This window comes from Oryzias latipes, chromosome 11 (assembly GCF_002234675.1).
Source record: "Oryzias latipes chromosome 11, ASM223467v1".
Classification (NCBI taxonomy): domain Eukaryota; kingdom Metazoa; phylum Chordata; class Actinopteri; order Beloniformes; family Adrianichthyidae; genus Oryzias; species Oryzias latipes.
The window spans coordinates 24108969-24126499 of NC_019869.2; the positions used below are offsets into that span (position 1 = coordinate 24108969).

The 17531-nt window shown below is 41.5% G+C and overlaps 1 protein-coding gene across 1 annotated transcript; it reads left to right on the forward strand.

Moving 5' to 3' along the window:
• Positions 1-5234: 5234 nt before the first annotated feature.
• fuca1 (alpha-L-fucosidase 1) lies at positions 5235-15018 on the forward strand. Its single transcript, XM_004074247.4, has 7 exons — positions 5235-5759; positions 10591-10725; positions 11567-11704; positions 11787-11892; positions 11977-12177; positions 12315-12505; positions 14318-15018. Exons 1-7 carry the CDS (start codon positions 5419-5421, stop codon positions 14550-14552), a joined length of 1347 nt encoding a protein of 448 aa, XP_004074295.1. The 5' UTR covers positions 5235-5418; the 3' UTR covers positions 14553-15018.
• Positions 15019-17531: the final 2513 nt, after the last annotated feature.

Consider the following 17531-nt stretch of genomic DNA (forward strand, 5'->3'; position numbering starts at 1 on the left):
ACACAACAAAGTCACTCCTGTGACCGGCAAAACGGAGCAAAATGTCATTGCAGGTTCAACATTTTTCCTTTATAAACATGAAAAAACGTCTTCAAACGAGATCGGGTTCATGGATTACATTGTAATAAAGCTACTTTTCCTTGTAATCGTTCAAGTGTGCATCAACATATGTTCACATAACTTATCCAGAATGTGAACAATCAAAAGACGAGTAAACTAGCAGGAGAAAAATGAAGCAGAAAGCGACAGTTTTACAATCTATTAGCGCATCTTTTACTAAAAACACGCCACAGAAAGGGAAAAAAACTATTCCACAAACACATCAATATCATTGCAGCACTTAAAACCCTCAATTTCTCGTTAAATTTAAGGAAAAACGGCACTTTGATCGGCGTATTGCAAATGATGAGCTGGTGGTGTCTTTTCTTGGTCTACCTGCTTACATTTCAGATGAAGAGTTTCTGGTAAAGTTGGAGGGGTGGAAAGTGTCGGCTGTGTCCCCGATTAAAATGTGACTCTCTCTTTGGGGTACAGAGAAAACGACGGCTGTGTGGCGCTATTTCATCTACCATGCCAAGACAACGGACAGACGGACGCTGCTATATCACATCCTGAACGGGGACTTGGTGACTTTGCACCGAGTGGGACCAGGGGGGTATTCCAATAAGCCGGTTATTTGAGTTACCATGGTAAATTTGAGGCTAAGGAAGCGGATAACCTCAGTTTTCGGTTAAAATAACAGAGGTATGTTTTTTTGTTTATTTATTTATTTTTTTAAACTTGTCCTGTCCAACAGCTGGGCAAACAGATGAGAGCTGAGGGCCTCTTGTGTTGGACATATTTTACTTTAACAACAGGGGTTAAGAATCTTCTGACAAACCAGAGGTATGTCTGAATAAACCCCTTTTGTAATCGAGGCCAAACTTTATTCATTTTAATCATATTTGAAAATCTTTTGTGTTGGACCGGACGGAAAAGGAAAGGAGGGAAGAAGAGAGAGTGATGTTAAGGGGGGGGTAGGAGGGTGATCATAGGAGGGGGGGGGTTAAAACCATGAAGCAGCATAAAGCAACAAACTACTGGATGTTTATCATTACGGTCAGGTTCAGATGTAATACAAATCTCAAACAGAGATATGTTTTAGGGTGTGCTTAGTTCCCATGGCATGAACATAACCTGGTCTGGAGCAGGTTATGTTGAAGGTTAGTTTGTTTTCAGAGAGGTGAAGCAGCATGGCGTGTCCATTTGAAGATGATTTAGTGGATGAAGAAGCTCAGATAATACTTTTTCCACCATGAGAGGGTGATAAGACCACATATGGATGTTGGAATGATAAACTTTTTTACTTTGATCTAACTTAATTATTTGCTTCAGTCAAGATAAATCATTTATTTTAGTTCAGTCAGCTTAAATAAAACACATAGTTATCAGACAGTTATTTTACTTTCATTTAAATTAATTCAATGAAGTAGGTGTAACTTTGGTGCTGCTGTTAGATCGGCAGCTCAAGGAATTGTGGGATACCATTCCCTTTGCCTGTCTGGACGGATTTGGGTTTACAGTTTTTCTCCATTGGTTTGGCTCATTTCTTGAAACAGGAATTACATTCTGAAAACTCTAAGATCATTTGGCAAAACAGTCTTACAGTTTAGCACAACACAATAGCTCACTTGCAAAATCTAATATATCTCCCAAAACTGTTCTTCATGCTTCATAACTAAATTCCTTTCCCATGTAAAGAGTTAGTGCCACCAAAATGGCAAAGATCCTTCTCAATAGCTTTGTCTCATTTCTTGATCAGACCGGACGTTCTCAACACTCTTGGTGCTTTTGTCACAATAATATGGATGGTTCGGCACAACACCATGGTTCACCTGCAAAAGCTCATATCTCTCCCAAAACAATTCACTCCCGTGTCAAAACTAAATTTCCTTCTCATTTAAACAGGCAGTGCCTCCAAAATACTTTGTCCCTTTTGCATTGTGTAAGCACTGCAAGTCAGAATGATTAGATGTTTTTTCACTATAGCAGAGGACCATTGAAATATCCCTCATGTCCACCTTTCAGTTTTAGCTCAGTCCTTTATTGACAATGGTCACTGTACTGTTTTTGTATAGCTAACGGAATACAATTTTGTATAAAACTGAAAAAAAGAAAAAGGATTTTAGGGGAAGAGTAGCCTCTTAGGTTTACAGTAACAGCACACATTGCACTCATACTGCCAAGGAAATTCTAACCATTATTATTCACACACAGAAAGTAACTTTCATCAGAGTAAAAAGAAAATGTATACAGCATAATGTACTTTATAAAATAAACAAACAAAAACAATGAAAATGGTATGCAGCCTACAGTGCTGTAAATAATGCTTGAGTTACATAACTAACAGTTCTTCACTGGTCGCTGTCCTCACCCTCCCTCTCCTGGCCATCGTCCACACTCTGCTGTCTGTCTGTCACAGCGTACATTCTCCCTTGCGATGCAACAAGGGAAGAAACGGCGTGCATGTCTCAACCATCCCCTACACTGATCTCCTGTAATATCCTCACACGCAGCATCAAATGCATGGAGCAGGGACCTCTGATCTTGAGCCCGATGCTCAGACACTCTCCACCTCCAAGCGGAGAAAAACTCCTCAATAGGATTGAGGAAAGGAGAGTAAGGTGGTAGAAACACTATGACCATCCTTGGATGAGTAGAGAAAAAGGCCCTGATGAGCGGGCCATGGTGGAAATTCACATTGTCCCATACAATAACATATAGATGTAGGTGAGGCCCTAAGAGACCTCTCTCAGCTTCAGAGATCAAATCAAAAAATAAATTTATCAAATGTTCCAAGGGATTCATTTATAGTATTCATGGTATATGTTCTTGAACAATTTTGACAATTGAACAGACTATTGTGCATGTGATGACTTACACAATGAAATGATGCTGACTCATTTTGGAGCGAACAACCATTAGACTGAGAATCAACAATCAGTTTAGATCAACAAGATCTATTCACTTGGAAATAGTGCTAAATGTATAGGTTACCTGTACTTAATGAATTGCAAAGATGTACTAAGACATTGAGACATGTACTAAGATATTTGCAATTTGATGAAATTAATGAGAAATTAATGAGATTCTGTTGTGAACAATTGCCAAGTGGTTTGGAGGTTTTTCCATGTTGTTTTGAGAATGTAATTTCTGTTTCAGGAAATGAGCCAAACCAATGGAGGAAAAACTGTAGGTGTGGGTTTTTGTCTAAATGTGTTTAGTTGTTTAGCTGTCTTACTGTGTTTTGCCGAGTTATTTTACCCAGTTATGTTAAATTCTTTCTGCACCATGAGTGAGAGGGAGGGAGAGGATGATGAGATTATTTAGCACCCCTAGTGCAACAGTATGGTACTGAAGTTACAGTCAGAATCATAAATTAAATGCATGGTATATATTATAAAACCACACTGCATCATTTTTAATGTTTTAATTTTATAAAAAATGAAAATATCTGCAGACTCTAATTTAGACATATGAGAGTTCAAAAAGTAAAATAAATTAATATGGAAAAACATTTAATTGAATTGGAGTAACATGACATTTAGTTAGATGAATATGTAAATTTGAGTTGTATAAACAATTATTTAGTTGGATAGACATAAGAAATTAGGTTGAATACATTTAACTCACAGTGGCGCAGTGGTAAGCGCCCTTGCCTCACAGCAAGAAGGCCCCCGGTTGAAGTCCTGGCTGAGGGACCTGTACCAGAACACCATTGGTGGGACCTTTCTGTGTGGAGTTTGCATGTTCTCCCCGTGCATGTGTGGGTTCTCCGGCTTCCTCCCACCGTCCAAAAACATGCTTCATAGGTTAATTGGTTAATCTAAGTTGTCCATAGGTGTGAACGTGAGTGTGCATGGGTGTGTGATATGTGTGACCCTGCGACAGACTGGCGACCTGTCCAGGGTGTCCCCTGCCTTTGCTTATAAGTGGCCGGGATAGGCTCCGGCAGCCCTGTGACCCCGAAAGGGATAAACAGAAGAAGATGAATGAAATTAACTCAATTACTTGTTACCAATTGAATCAATTCATTTAAGTTTTATACGTTGTATATAAATATACATCACAATGTAATTGGAAATAAGATCAGAAACACGTGCATTTACTCTGTCCATTATTTTTCTCCAAGCAGAAACTCTTTCTTTTGATGATGCAGTCGTGTTACTTTCTTGATGGCCGTATAATCTTCATACGCCGTCATTAAAATCTCCGACTCCGTCTCACGGAAGTATAGCGCTTTCTTTCTTTTTTTTCTCCACGCGTTTCCAGTGGAATGCTCGGTCATTAGAATTTTCCTATCAGCCTTCCCTTCTAAACGTATTTCCTTCAGTGGGTGTAGAAGGGCTTAAAAAAACTTTAAAGGAAAATTAAAATTATCTGAGAATATGACGTTCACTTTTAAACGCTAATATATATATTAAAAGTATATTATTCTCCGAGACACCGAATTGATACAAAATGCGTAACAGGAACGACCAGTAGGGGGCACTGTTTTTTTTCTTCTGGAAAAATCAAAGGCAGTCAGACTGAGAGAGTCACGGGAAGAATGGCGGCCCATCTCGGTGGTCAGCGCCCCGAAGTAAGTAGCCTCTATGTTCAACACTAACATCTACTGTCTTCATGTGTTGATTGAGTCATTTTCTGGATACGTTTAGAAGGGAAGGCTGATAAGAAAATTCTAATGACCGAGCATTCCACTGGTATTTAAACGCAGCACTTACGGACGAATTTGGGAGACGTGAAAACAGTCTCAAGGTAGATCCGTGCGTAACTTTGGCTTGGTGTGTGCGTAACAAGGGATTCGTGCGTGTTTTTTAAAGATGTGTGTGTGTAAGTAGTTTCAAGCTGTTGTAATCTTGATTTGTGCATATGTAAATTGCATTTTGTATTTTTTTAATTTTATATTTTTTTAACTTATACACAAAACGTATTATGTGAGTAACAAATCACGCACAAATCCAAATTTATGCACAAATCCTAATTTACACACGCACAAAGCAAGAATATGCATACACAAATCCTAATTTACGCACAAATCAAGAATTACGCACGCACAAATCCAACTGAGTCTAATTTCTCTCCATATGTAGTCCCCCATTCTGAGCCACACTCCAACTACTTCCAGTAGGTGGCGGTATTGCACCTTGTCATTGGTGCCTCCCCCATTTAAATCACAAGGAGGAGGAGAAGAGGTCTTGTGTCACGTGACCATTCACGTGATCAGGAAGTAAGTTTCACAACAAACCACGAAACGTCAAGTCGATATTTTCTTGTTTTTGTTTATTTAGGCTCAATTTGGTTGTAAGTTGTTGGATGTATTAGTTTATTCAGAGAGTTTCAGAGGTTAACCGCTAACAAGTTAACCACCCCCCAGAAATGAAAACTGTTTTTGTTTTGCTCGTCGCCGTTGTTTCTCACTCGGCGGCGCGATACTCCCCGGATTGGAAAAGTCTGGACGGTAGGCCGCTGCCCCCATGGTACGACGAAGCCAAGCTGGGCATTTTTATTCACTGGGGGGTATTTTCGGTCCCCGCGTTTCAGAGCGAGTGGTTCTGGTGGCACTGGCAGGGCCAGCAGCCTCCCGACCCAAAGTGCGTCAGCTTCATGACCGACAACTACCCGCCTGGGTTCAGCTACCCGGAGTTTGCGCGTCACTTCCACGCGGAGTTCTTCAGTCCTGGGGAGTGGGCGGACATATTCAAGGCCTCCGGAGCAAAGTAAGATGTTCTGCAGCTACATTCACACAGGATGCTATTATTAACCAAAGTCTATAGGGATTCGTCATGCAGAGTCGTCACATGTCAAACAATATTAGATTCATTTTATTTATCACATCACTCAGAACTTGTGCAGCTTGACAGTCTGATTTTCTTTCTTTAGACTTTTATAAGTGTTTAATTCTTTGGAGCATCATTTTATTATTGGTGCTTTAAAGTGCCCATGACTGAGGTAAGGAATGTGTAACATGTCTAATACCCAAGCTGCCTTTTCTTTCAAAAAGTTTAAAGACGATGGTATATCTCTAGCTACAGGACCATCTAGATCAGGGGTGAGCAATTATTTTTACTCGCGGGCCACATAGGGTTCTAAAATTGGATAGAAGGGCCGGACCAGGAGCAGATGCGTGGAGTGAGAAAGAAATAACATAGAATCTGGATAAAAACATTTGAATTGAAAATTATATTTTAAAACGGAGCATTTTAGAGTTTTTAGGTTAAAACTTTTAAAATTGGCTCCTTTTAGAGCCAGTTGCACCAACGTCTTGATGTACCTCATGTAAAACTCGGAGAAATGCTGTGTTCGTGTGGTGTTTGAATGATTGGAAGAATAAAAAAACAACAGATCTTCCAACACCACATGGATGCTAGAGCGGAGTCCCCAAACCTTTTCTTGTGAGGCCACAATAACTGTATGTATTGTAAAGCCACATAATCGTTGATTAATTCATGATCCTTTTAATAAAATAAACAGCACTATTTATAAAATTAAAAATGATCAAATAACTGTGATTTTCAAAGACAAAATGTCTGGAAAGAATATGCTGATACACTAAAAAAAACAAAACAATAAATAGTCGATCTTCTACTGTTTTTGTCCCGCTGAGACTTTGAGGGCTGCAGCTCCTCACACGGCTCACAGTTTGCGCTAAAACTGAGCAGCTGTGTCCTGCACGTCTGTTTCTCAAGCTGTAATAATGACAAAAGCTAATTTCTATGTCTTCTGCTGCAGCTACGCATTTATCTGCATTACCTTTTCACCAGTACAGAGTTCCCTCATTTATGGCAGGGGTGACATTCTAAAAATAACCCGGGATCGGTGAAATCCAGGGCGAATGATTACAGACTTTTCTCCGACAGACATGAACATTTTCACCCTTTTCTCTCGTCTAAATTTTCAAAACCTTCATAGAAATTAGGTCCAGGATCTTAGAATGAAAACAAAGATCTGATCGATCAAAGATTTCTGATCTGAAGAACTCCGCGTTTCTGCACAGGAGACATGGTACGGAGGAGATTGATTGACAAGGTCTCCAGCCAATCAGGACACAACAGGGTGCGCTGTTGAAAAAGAACAGCATAATTGCTCTAAAAGTATGAAAATGAACTGCGACGTAGAAAGGGAAGACTGTCTTCTGTTCTGTTTAACAGGGATTTTAGAGGGTTTCAGGTTGGAGCCCAGACTGCAAAAGGGGGGAATAAAATGTTACATTCTATGTGGGTCTTGATCGTGTGGCCAGATAAAAATAAAAAACAGGTCTCTGATATTATTCAGTGGGCCGGACCAAACATGGAGGCGGGCCGGATCCATCCCGCGGGCCGTAGTTTGCCCACCCCTGATCTAGAGCTTTATGGCATTTTTGATAAATTCCAGTCTGGTTTTAGATCACGTCACAGAACGGAAATGGCTCTACTCAGGGTGTGCAACGATTTGCTTTTAACTGTGGATTCTGGAGCCTCTGCGGGGAGACCCTTCTGGATCTACTTGCTGCATTTGACACAGCTGATCATGATGTTTTACTTTATCGATTAGAGCAGTCTGTTGGCGTGAGAGGCACAGCACTTAAATGATTTGAGTCTTACTTATCTGATAGGAGTTTTTCTGTCCAACTTGGACAATTCTCGTCCACAAAGGCCCCACTTAGACATGGGGTACCTCAAGGCTCAATCTTAGGTCCTATGTTATTTCCGTTATACCTGCTTCCCCACTGGGTGCCATCTTTGATCAGTATAATGTGTTCTATCACTGTTATGCAGATGACATACAGATTTATTTACCAATAAAATCTGGTGGAGCCCAGTGTGTAGAGAACCTACAGAAGTGTTTAGAGGAAGTTAAAACTTGGATGAACCTAAACTTCCTCTGCTTAAATGAAAAAAAAAAACAACGGAAGTACTTCTGTTTGAGAAAACTGACCTTTTGACAGAATGCAGTAGTCCCAGTGGATCATTGTACTCTAACCTGTCTTCTATCAGGAATCTTGGGGTTATTTCAGATAGTAGTTTTAAATTTGATATATGTTAGTGCAGTAGTCCAGTCTAGCTTTTATCATCTCAGATTTATCAATACAGTAAAGCCATATCTCCCTCATGACACCCTGGAAAGGGTTGTTCATGTCTTCATCTTCTCTAGACTGGACTACTTTATTCTGGGATGGACCAGTCCCTCCTCCGCCATCTTCAGCTGGTCCAGAATTCAGCTGCCCGTTTACTAACGGAGACCAGACGGTGTGATCACATTGTCCCCATACCACGCTCTACACTGGTTTCCCGTTTATTTTAGATTCGATTTTAAAATTTTACTCTTGACTTTTAAGTGTCTGCATGGTCTAGCACCGTTCTAGAAATAAAAATATAAAATAGGACTACAACACTTAGCTTTAGGTTTAACATGTGTGTTCTGCCAGGTGGAGAAGTTAACAATTCTCTTATCAGGATGTCAGGATCGTTCCAAAAGGAGTCCGTTAACTCCGTGTAGAATAAGAATAAGTCGTTTTAAAGAGTTCCCACCATGCTGGTAACGTATCTTTAATATGAATAAATTTAAAGCAAACATACCGCTTAATGGAACTGCTAATGAATGGCAGATCTGATCTCTTCACGACTCTTCTACATCCATCGCTGAGTGGGCTGTTGGGTTATTATTCTACCATTTTAAAATATACTGTAGTCTATGAGCAAGGAAGACGTTGAGGTAGTTTGGAAACTAAACCACCATGAGATTTAGCATTTTTCAAAGTTTTTAAACCAATGGCTTATTTTTCCATTAAAGACGTGGATATGGATGTATCCAATGATTTAAACCACGTTGCAGCTGGTAGTATTGGGATAATAGAAAAAAGTTAGTTAATTTTTGGTAGTATTTTCATTTTAACTGAAGCTGTTCTGCCCATGAGTGATATCGGCAGGTTGACCCATCGTTTTAGGTTGTCCTGTACATTTTTAAGTAATGGTAGGACTGCACAGTATGCGATAATAGTGATCAAAATTGCGATGACGGTACATGAACAAATGGCAAAACAACAAAATACATCATTTACATTCAAATACAATGGTTTAATTAAAATAAGAGTCAACATAACTTAGATTGTACTCCAAATGACCCACGTCTACATAGGAGGCGAGAACCCAACATAAAAGGGGTCCATCTGTTTGTCAAATACATAAAGGTATTTATTTGATTCGGTAAATACTTCAAACTGCCATAAGATTGTTTTAACAAATTTAAGGTTACCATTTATAGCAATTTTTGCCAACTTCTGTGAAATGTGTATTGCGCAGCTTGATATCGTGATGATAAATTTGTAATTTGTTGTGCAGGCCTACTATAAGGTTTAATTGCACTAACTCTGATAGACGGGGTATGTGACACCTAGATATTTAATGTTCCCCGTCTTTAATGTTATAAGTTGGCTCCACATTACCATTGAGTGGTAATGGCACTGATCCAGTTAATAGTGTACTCAGAGATTGATGAAGTGTCAATATCTGTCACTGCTCTGGAAATTGAGAATTCAGAGTTTAGGAGCAAGAGCAATACATTGTCTGCATAAAGACTTATATTATGATGGATTTTTGTTTTGTTTTAATTGCTTCATTATCTTCACTCTGTCTTACGGCTGTCTGATTTTTTTTTATTCCTTTATTGCAAGTTATAAACTGACCAATCACATCCTTCAGTAAAAGCATGTGCTGTCAACTGACCCTCACGTTGAAAATTTGATTGACAGATTCTCCTGAGCCAGCTTTCAGTGGAAGGGTTGTGTACTTCTGACAAGCTCAGTCCTGATTGGCGACAGTAGGTGCTATAGAAACAGCAATTTAGACCAATCACTGCTGCCTGACTTTGTCCGGCTCCAAATGGAGGCGTCCGTATCGCTGAAAAATGGTGACTGAACAGACTTTGGTTGGAACCGGAAGTACTGGTTTCTACGGGTGATGTCACAGTCACTCAGTCCAGTTCTCTTATACAGTCAATGAGTGATTCGTTAATTTGCTTTTTTTAAGCTGCTTACTCACTTTCTAACTTTAAAGTTGCTTTCCAAAAAGAGAAAGTTTGTATTTTTCTTAAACTAAAGACCCACATGTGGCTCCAGAGCCTCGGGTAGCAGACCCCTGCACTATACTGTCAGAAGCCTCTGTCCAGATGATCAAACTGGAGAATTACTGTCATCGCCATGGCAACAGGCCTGAGACATAATCACCTGTTATGCAGGTGACAAAAATATATGGGAAGAACTGGGCCTGCATTCCAGTCTGGTGCTGTGACAGGAGACCCTTTTTAGGGATTTTATATCAATTCGTGGTCTTTGCAAAAGTTATCCACCTTCTACAAGGTTCAGTCTTTCTCCTTTTAAGTCCATATCATCTACACAGAGATCTGTACTGTTGCATCACTTCTTTTCTGCTTTACATTGCAGAATCAAAGAGGAAAAATGATCCGAACAGACTAGAATGCATCTGTTATCTGTGAATGAAAGACACAGTTGAAGTTCCATTGGTTTATGTGCAGACCCGGTTCCTTTGCTTCATCTTCCTTTTGCTTTGTCAGGTACGTCGTCCTCACTGCCAAACATCATGAAGGATTTACAAACTGGAAGTCTGTGAACTCCTGGAACTGGAACTCTGTTGATTCCGGTCCTCACAGGGATTTAGTGGGAGAGCTGGGAGAGGCCGTGCGCAACAGGTGGGTCATCACAGAAGTCATGTAAGGTTTAATGGCTGACGAAGTGGCGTTATCACTTTTTAATGCACGCCATGGAAGCCTGAACCGTCCGATGCGAAGCGGAGTAATAACGCACACTTCGAAGGCCATTAACCCGCTTATATCATGGTCACTTACAAAAGCAATACATATTAACCAGTTTTTAGTCCTTAATTCTTGTTTTTTTTCCCGATTTGGATCGCTTTTCTCCCAAAAAGCGGACTATTTGTTACGTGATGCGGTGCATGAACTAATATATATATTAGTTCAAATATATAAATGCTGATCATTCTGATGTGTTAAATAAAGCATCAGTTCAGAGAGAAAGTTCACCTCTTACCGCTTGTTCTTGTCCAAATGATGAAGCAAAAGGTTGTTTTAAAGAAGCCGGCGCAGTGATACAAAACATTTAAGCTAGGTGACCGGAACTTCTTTTTTCACCGTGCGGTTATCATGTTTTAATGCACACCCAGCAGCCAATCAGAATCGAGTATTCAACCGGACCATGGTATAAGTGACCTGAGAGCACAGATGTCAAACTCCAAGGCTCGGTGGTCGGTGTTTTTCACGTTTTCCAACTAACCTGCAATTAAAGCTCCTCTGCAAATCTCACGTTATCCAGGTAATCGGCAGCAGATTTTCCTAAAAATCAGCAGGATGCTGGATGCTGAGACTTGGAGTCAGACACTTCTGCCTTAGAGCTAAAACCTCTGGTGTGAAGATTTTCATTTGTTTCCAGTTCTCCAAGGTTTTTTTTTTACAACTTTTCCTGATACCAAAAGTGTTCTTGCATTCTTGTGAGGATTTACACATTTTTGTTCAGGTCCCTGCACTATGGACTCTACAACTCCTTATATGAGTGGTTCCACCCCCTGTACCTGAACGACAAGAAGAATGGCTTCAGGACGCAGGACTTTGTGAAGCAGAAGTTGCTTCCAGAGCTCTACAATATGGTTGTCAGGTGTGTCCTCCATCAGTCCAAGATCAACAGTGAAGTTTTGAAGCAGTCCCTTCATTAAACGCTCGGTTTCTGTGTCTTACAGGTATCGACCGGAGCTGATCTGGTCCGATGGAGACTGGGAGGCGCCAGACAGCTACTGGAACTCCGCCGAGTTCCTGGCCTGGCTCTACAATGACAGCCCTGTAAAAGTAGGTTTCTATACGATGTAGAAGGTGAGTGGAGTGACTGCTGCAAGGAGCATTGATCATGACTCCTCCTCCCCCTAATCCTAGGACACCGTGGTGACCAATGACCGGTGGGGGGCTGGCTGTGCCTGCAAACACGGCGGCTATTACAACTGCCAAGACAAGTACTCCCCAGGCCAGCTGCCAGAGCACAAGTGGGAGAAATGCACGTCTGTGGACACTCTGTCCTGGGGTTACAGACGGAATATGAGGATCATGGAACTCATGGACCTGCCCACCATTATTGAGGTTTGAGACTATTTAACCTTCAAGTCAAATCGATTGACTAAACCCTGCATCCTGGAAACACTCGACTTTATAACTACAAAAAAAGAGAATTTCTTGATTTGGTCATCGACTCATGAGTCCGCTCCGTTTGGTTGCAGGATCTGGTCAGCACAGTTGCTCTTGGGGGCAACTACCTTCTCAATGTGGGTCCCACGGCTGATGGAATGATCCCTGCCGTGTTTGAGGAGAGGCTTCGGGGCGTTGGAGCCTGGCTCCAGGTCAACGGAGAGGCCATCTACGCCTCCAAACCCTGGAGGGTCCAGATGGAGAACACCACTGTCCCAGTCTGGTAAGAAAAGATGATCCCGACACTCTAGAAACGTTTGGATCGAAACTTTTAAGCCTTTTCAGAAGACGTTGTGAAGTGAAAACAGTTTTCATTTCTCCAGTTTTTAATACAACTATATCACAATATTCACTATAAAAACAAGACATTTGAGTAAAAAATTCAGAGGAAAAATTTGTTGTCATTTAATTTTAAACCAACATAAAAATGCAAACACCAAATTATAAATTCTAAATACCCCCCCGTTAAAATATGGTTTCTCTTCATTAAACGCTCTGGTCAGAGACACGGTTCGCTCCGTCCACCAGCAGCTGCGCCCGGACGGTGCGGGGTCCGGACGTCTGGGACACGACGCGCTCCTCACCGGCACCCCCCTCGCGAGGGGTGTCAGAGAAGATAGGAAGGGAGAGGCAAGGAGCCCGCGGGGCGAGGGCGGAGTGCAGCGGGTCGGTCCTGTTTGAGCGCCAAAGCTTTCTCTGGAGCAAAACACGGTGTTTCTCTGGGGCAAAACACCGTCTATGCGTGACGTTAAACCAGAGCAGTAGTGACAGACGATCGGAATGAACCGTTTACATGAACAACGATCGGATCAACAATCTGCATAACCCACCTATGTCCATCGGAAAGAAATTTGGATCCGAACGAGTCTGATCGGGACGGAGTATTCCAAACGGCGTGTTTACATGACGCATTTTTCTTCCGATCAGGCGTTCATTCCGATTACTTTTGTCCATGTAAACGCAGCTTATGACTGTTCTTTTAGAGTAGGGGTCTCAAACTCACTCACTTCACAGAGGGCCACATCAGCATAGTGTCTGTGCTCAAAGGGCCAGATATAACTTGATGAATTATTGAAAAATAAATGTAACTACTCCTTGATGTCAAATAACTCTTTATTTATTTGCTATAAAATTTTAAAGTGACAATTGCAGTTGCATAAAAAAACAAAAACATATGTTTGCTTGTTACTCTAACATAAATCCTATTAAATTTGATTCTGTCAGGTTAGGTTATATGGACAGTGTTTAAGTCCTAATGTATAGTTACCCAATCCGGTACTTCAAGTCCGATTCCCCCAAGAAATGAATAAGATATAATAAATAAAACCTATTTTTATTTTAATAAATTAAAAGCCTTTATGCTCTCGCGGGCCACATAAAATGACATGGAGGGCCACATTTGTCCCCCAGGCCTTGAGTTTGACACGTGTTTTAGAGCATTAGTTCTTGGTGAAGGGAGAGTAAAAGGAACAGAAGGTTTTCTAGTGTTTTTCCAGATTTTATACAGAAACAAAATCCGACCACATGCAAGCCTGTCCTGAATTTTCATCCATGAAAGACATTTATGCATCCAGTCTGTGTTAGTCCTTAAAAAGGGGGACCCAGAGCCAATCTTGCAGCCCTGTTCTGCACTTTCTGAAGTCTTTCAAGGTCATTTTTGTTTGTACTTAACCAAATAGTACAGTAGTACAGTAATCTGAGTGACACAAGACCGAAGTCTGCAGAGCCTTGTGTTCCTGTTTCAGTTGACTGCTTCAGACCTAGAAGTGATGGAAAGTAGCCCAAAAAGGAGCAGCAGCCACCCCACCTCACTGCCTATGTGTAAAAAAAGAGTCCATGTCTGTCAAAAACTGCTGAATTGTTTTTGTGTTGTTATTCCCTTATTAATAAGCCAACACAGGACTCTGGTAACTGGCAGCCTACCTTTACTCTGGAAAAAAAAACCAAAAAAAATACCAATGCGAGTGAACGATCTCTGTCGTCTTCATTGTTCTGACGTTTTCATACAGAACACAGACTTTCTCTGTTTCTGCAGGTACACCTCTAAAGGATCCTCCATCTACGCCATTGTGACTGCAGCCCCGCCTACCACGACACTGAATCTTTTGACGCCTAAAACCTCAGCAGCCACTGAAGTGATCCTGCTGGGGAGTCCTTCATCGTTACCCTGGGCCCCTCTTTACCCCAACGCCGGCCTGGCTGTCCTCCTCCCGGAGCTCCCCTGCGTTCCAGGTGGCGCTTGGACTCTTAGGCTGGATGGTGTCTCATGAGCGTTCAAACGCCTGCAAAGATGGCGGCTCAAAACTCAGGTTATTGGCATTGATTTGGAGGAGACAGTCGTAGTCTTTGTCTAAAGGGAGAACAGGTTTGCCTTGAAGAATGAAGCACTGCTGCTCAGCAACTCGTTGATTGGAATCGGCTTTTGTTCTGAGGATTGTGATTTAAATCCAGTTTATGAGCTTTTATTGTTTCATCACTGTTGCTGTTTTCTACCTCTGAGGTCCTTTGATGTCTGAAGAATGAAACTGAAACTTCTTCACATCAACTTGTTTTAGACCAAAGTAAATGAATGACGTATCTTCTGCATCTTACCAGGAGACTTTAAAGTTTCTGCTCCCTGTGAATGACTAACGGTTGGGTTGAATTCTTGCAGACAAAGTGGATTTTTTTCTATAAATCTATCAACACGCTGTACAAATATAGTCAGTCAGCACAATAAAGAAGTTCTGCAAAGACTAAGGGCCTCATTTATAAAACTTTGCGTAGGATTTGCGTCAGAAGTGGCGTACGGATGAAACATAGGATGTGCGTACGCACAGAAATATTCGGAGTTATAAAACCGTGCGCACGCACATCCTACGCATCTTTCCCTTTATAAATCACAACCGATTCTAAATGCAGCGCAGCTTTTGCGGCTACATGACACGCCCATAGTTGCCCATAAATAGTCCGTGAAACGCCCACAAATTAATATTCATGGCTTGCTAAATCATGGCAAACACAGAGGGGAAATCAAAAAAACGTAACTTCACTTAATGTGAAGTAGAAGTTATCGTTGGCGAGGTGAAAAAGAGGAGAAAACGTTGTTTGGAGGGCACAGTGTGGGCATTACTAATGCCAAAAAGGCACGTGAGCGGCAAACGGTGGCAGACGCCGTAAATGCTGTAGCCTCTCAACCTCGGACGTGGCCGAAATAAAAAAGAAATGAAAGAAATGATCGGACATCAAAGTCGAGGCAAAAGAACGTCTAGCGCTGCATCGGCAGAGTGTGTCCGCCACGTGTGGGGGGGGGGACCGGAGCTGACCCCTCTTGATGAGAAACTGGCCGCTATTATTGGGGAATCCCTATTAAGTCCCCCTTATCGGCGTCCTCCTCCGCCTCAGTCACCTGACTGAGACGGAGGGGACGCCGACGCGCCAGGGTCAGGGTGACACAGGTAAGAGAAATAATTCAAATGAATGCAGTCAAGTCACATGTATGCAGGCTACACAATTACAGATTATTAATATAGAACAATTTTATTTTAGTTGCTGGGTGTTCCAGCGGGGCCAGTGGTTACGATGCTGCAGCTGAGCAGCCGTCTGGCCCCAGCGTCTCCACGGCACGCGGCTCTCAACCCTCCAGCAGTGGACGTGTCCTCACCGATGCAGTCCTTGAAATGCAGAGGGAAGTCAGTAGTTCAATCAGAGAGGTGGCCAAGGAGTTGGGCGAAATCAAGATCGCCCTGACTGAAATAAACTGCACGATGAGGGAATTCTTAAATAAATAATACTTTCCACACCTCTTTTTCTTTACAAGCGACGCATCACTTCCAAACGCTGGCGCACAGCAGCAGCGTTTGGCTCAAATGCGTGGGGATGGGGTTCAGGGTCGGGGCCAACACAGCAATCAGCGCCAGGGGGTAGAGGCACGTTTTTAAGCTGTGCCACATTGTGTAGCACAGCACATGCCAGCACGATTTGGCGCACACTGTCACTTTCACGTGTTTCTTCCATCTGCCGACGGTGTCGCCGTTTCTCATTTCACCCGTTTTTGTGCGTACGCCTGGGTCAGAGCTTGCGTGAAGGACCGCACATTTTCCCGTCAAGTTTGCTTTTTATAAATCTCAACTATTGCGTAGAGAGTGGCGTACGCCTTCTTTTGTGCGTACGCAACGTTTATAAATGAGGCCCTAAGTGAATGTTTTTTTCCCCAAATAGTTCTTTCATTAAAGTCCTGAAGGATCTTTTGAGATTTTTGTTGCTAGAATACTTTTACCTTCAATTTATATTTTCAAAATTACACAATATAAACTATTGAAAGTAACGATGAAAGAAAATCCAAAAGTTTGAATAGTAGGTTTATTCATAAAACCAAATGCAACTATAAAACTTCATTCATTTACTAACAAAACATCTGGTCGTCAAAGAAGATGTGCGGCTGGATTTTCTCTAGCATGCGACCTTTAGGTGCACCTGCAAGGAACAAGGCCTCGTCCACCTCCAGTCCCCCCAATCCCAGAGCTGTAACCAGGTAGGTGCGAATGCGGCAGTTCAGGCGCTGGCCTTTAGCATAAAACTTCTTCTGGAGCTTCGCCAAAGCCTCCAGGAAGCCCTTAAAAGGACCCTGCAGAAGGACAGCAGGTGAAATGATCCTCAGTGATGCTACAGCGTGGTGGCCGCTGCAATGCCTGAAGAAAAACAGACCAAACGCACGGGTGGATTTACTAAACTTTCATAAGAAGAAATGAAGCATTAGATAAACTCTACTTTTTTTCTTTATTTTCTAAATACGTAAAGTAAAGCAGTTTGAGACTGTAAAATAAACAAACTAGTTTTTTCGGGTGGTAAATTCAGTTGACAATGTTACATCCTTCTGTCTCAACGAAAGCTTATTTTGTAAATCCAATCTTTAATTTTAATCCTTTCATTTTCCACCTCTTCTCTTAAATATTTTAAATTAGTTTCAGTGCAAAAAAAAGAAAAAAACAAGGCATGTTGACCATAAAGAGTCTATTTTATGTTATTTTATCAAAATAACACATGGAAATCGATCAGTTTGAAACAAAACAAAATCCTTAAAGAAAACAATGGAACTCAGAATAAACAGACTTTAGTCGTTTGGGGATTTTCATTCACATTAAGCTGAGACTTTTTTTCAAGTGTATTTGTGCAAAAAGGCACTGATAAAATAAAGACTTTGAATAACACAAAAGGTTAGTTCATTAATAAAGAAAATTGGTTTTAATTTCCTAAATCAAGAGGTGTGT

Excerpts from the sequence above, each read along its gene's own strand:
- fuca1 (XM_004074247.4), top strand. The coding sequence starts at position 5,419 with ATGAAAACTGTTTTTGTTTTGCTCGTCGCCGTTGTTTCTCACTCGGCG. Across the intron at positions 11,893-11,976 it reads ACAATGACAGCCCTGTAAAA|GACACCGTGGTGACCAATGA; the intron begins GTAGGTTTCTAT and ends CCCTAATCCTAG. Across the intron at positions 12,506-14,317 it reads AACACCACTGTCCCAGTCTG|GTACACCTCTAAAGGATCCT; the intron begins GTAAGAAAAGAT and ends CTGTTTCTGCAG.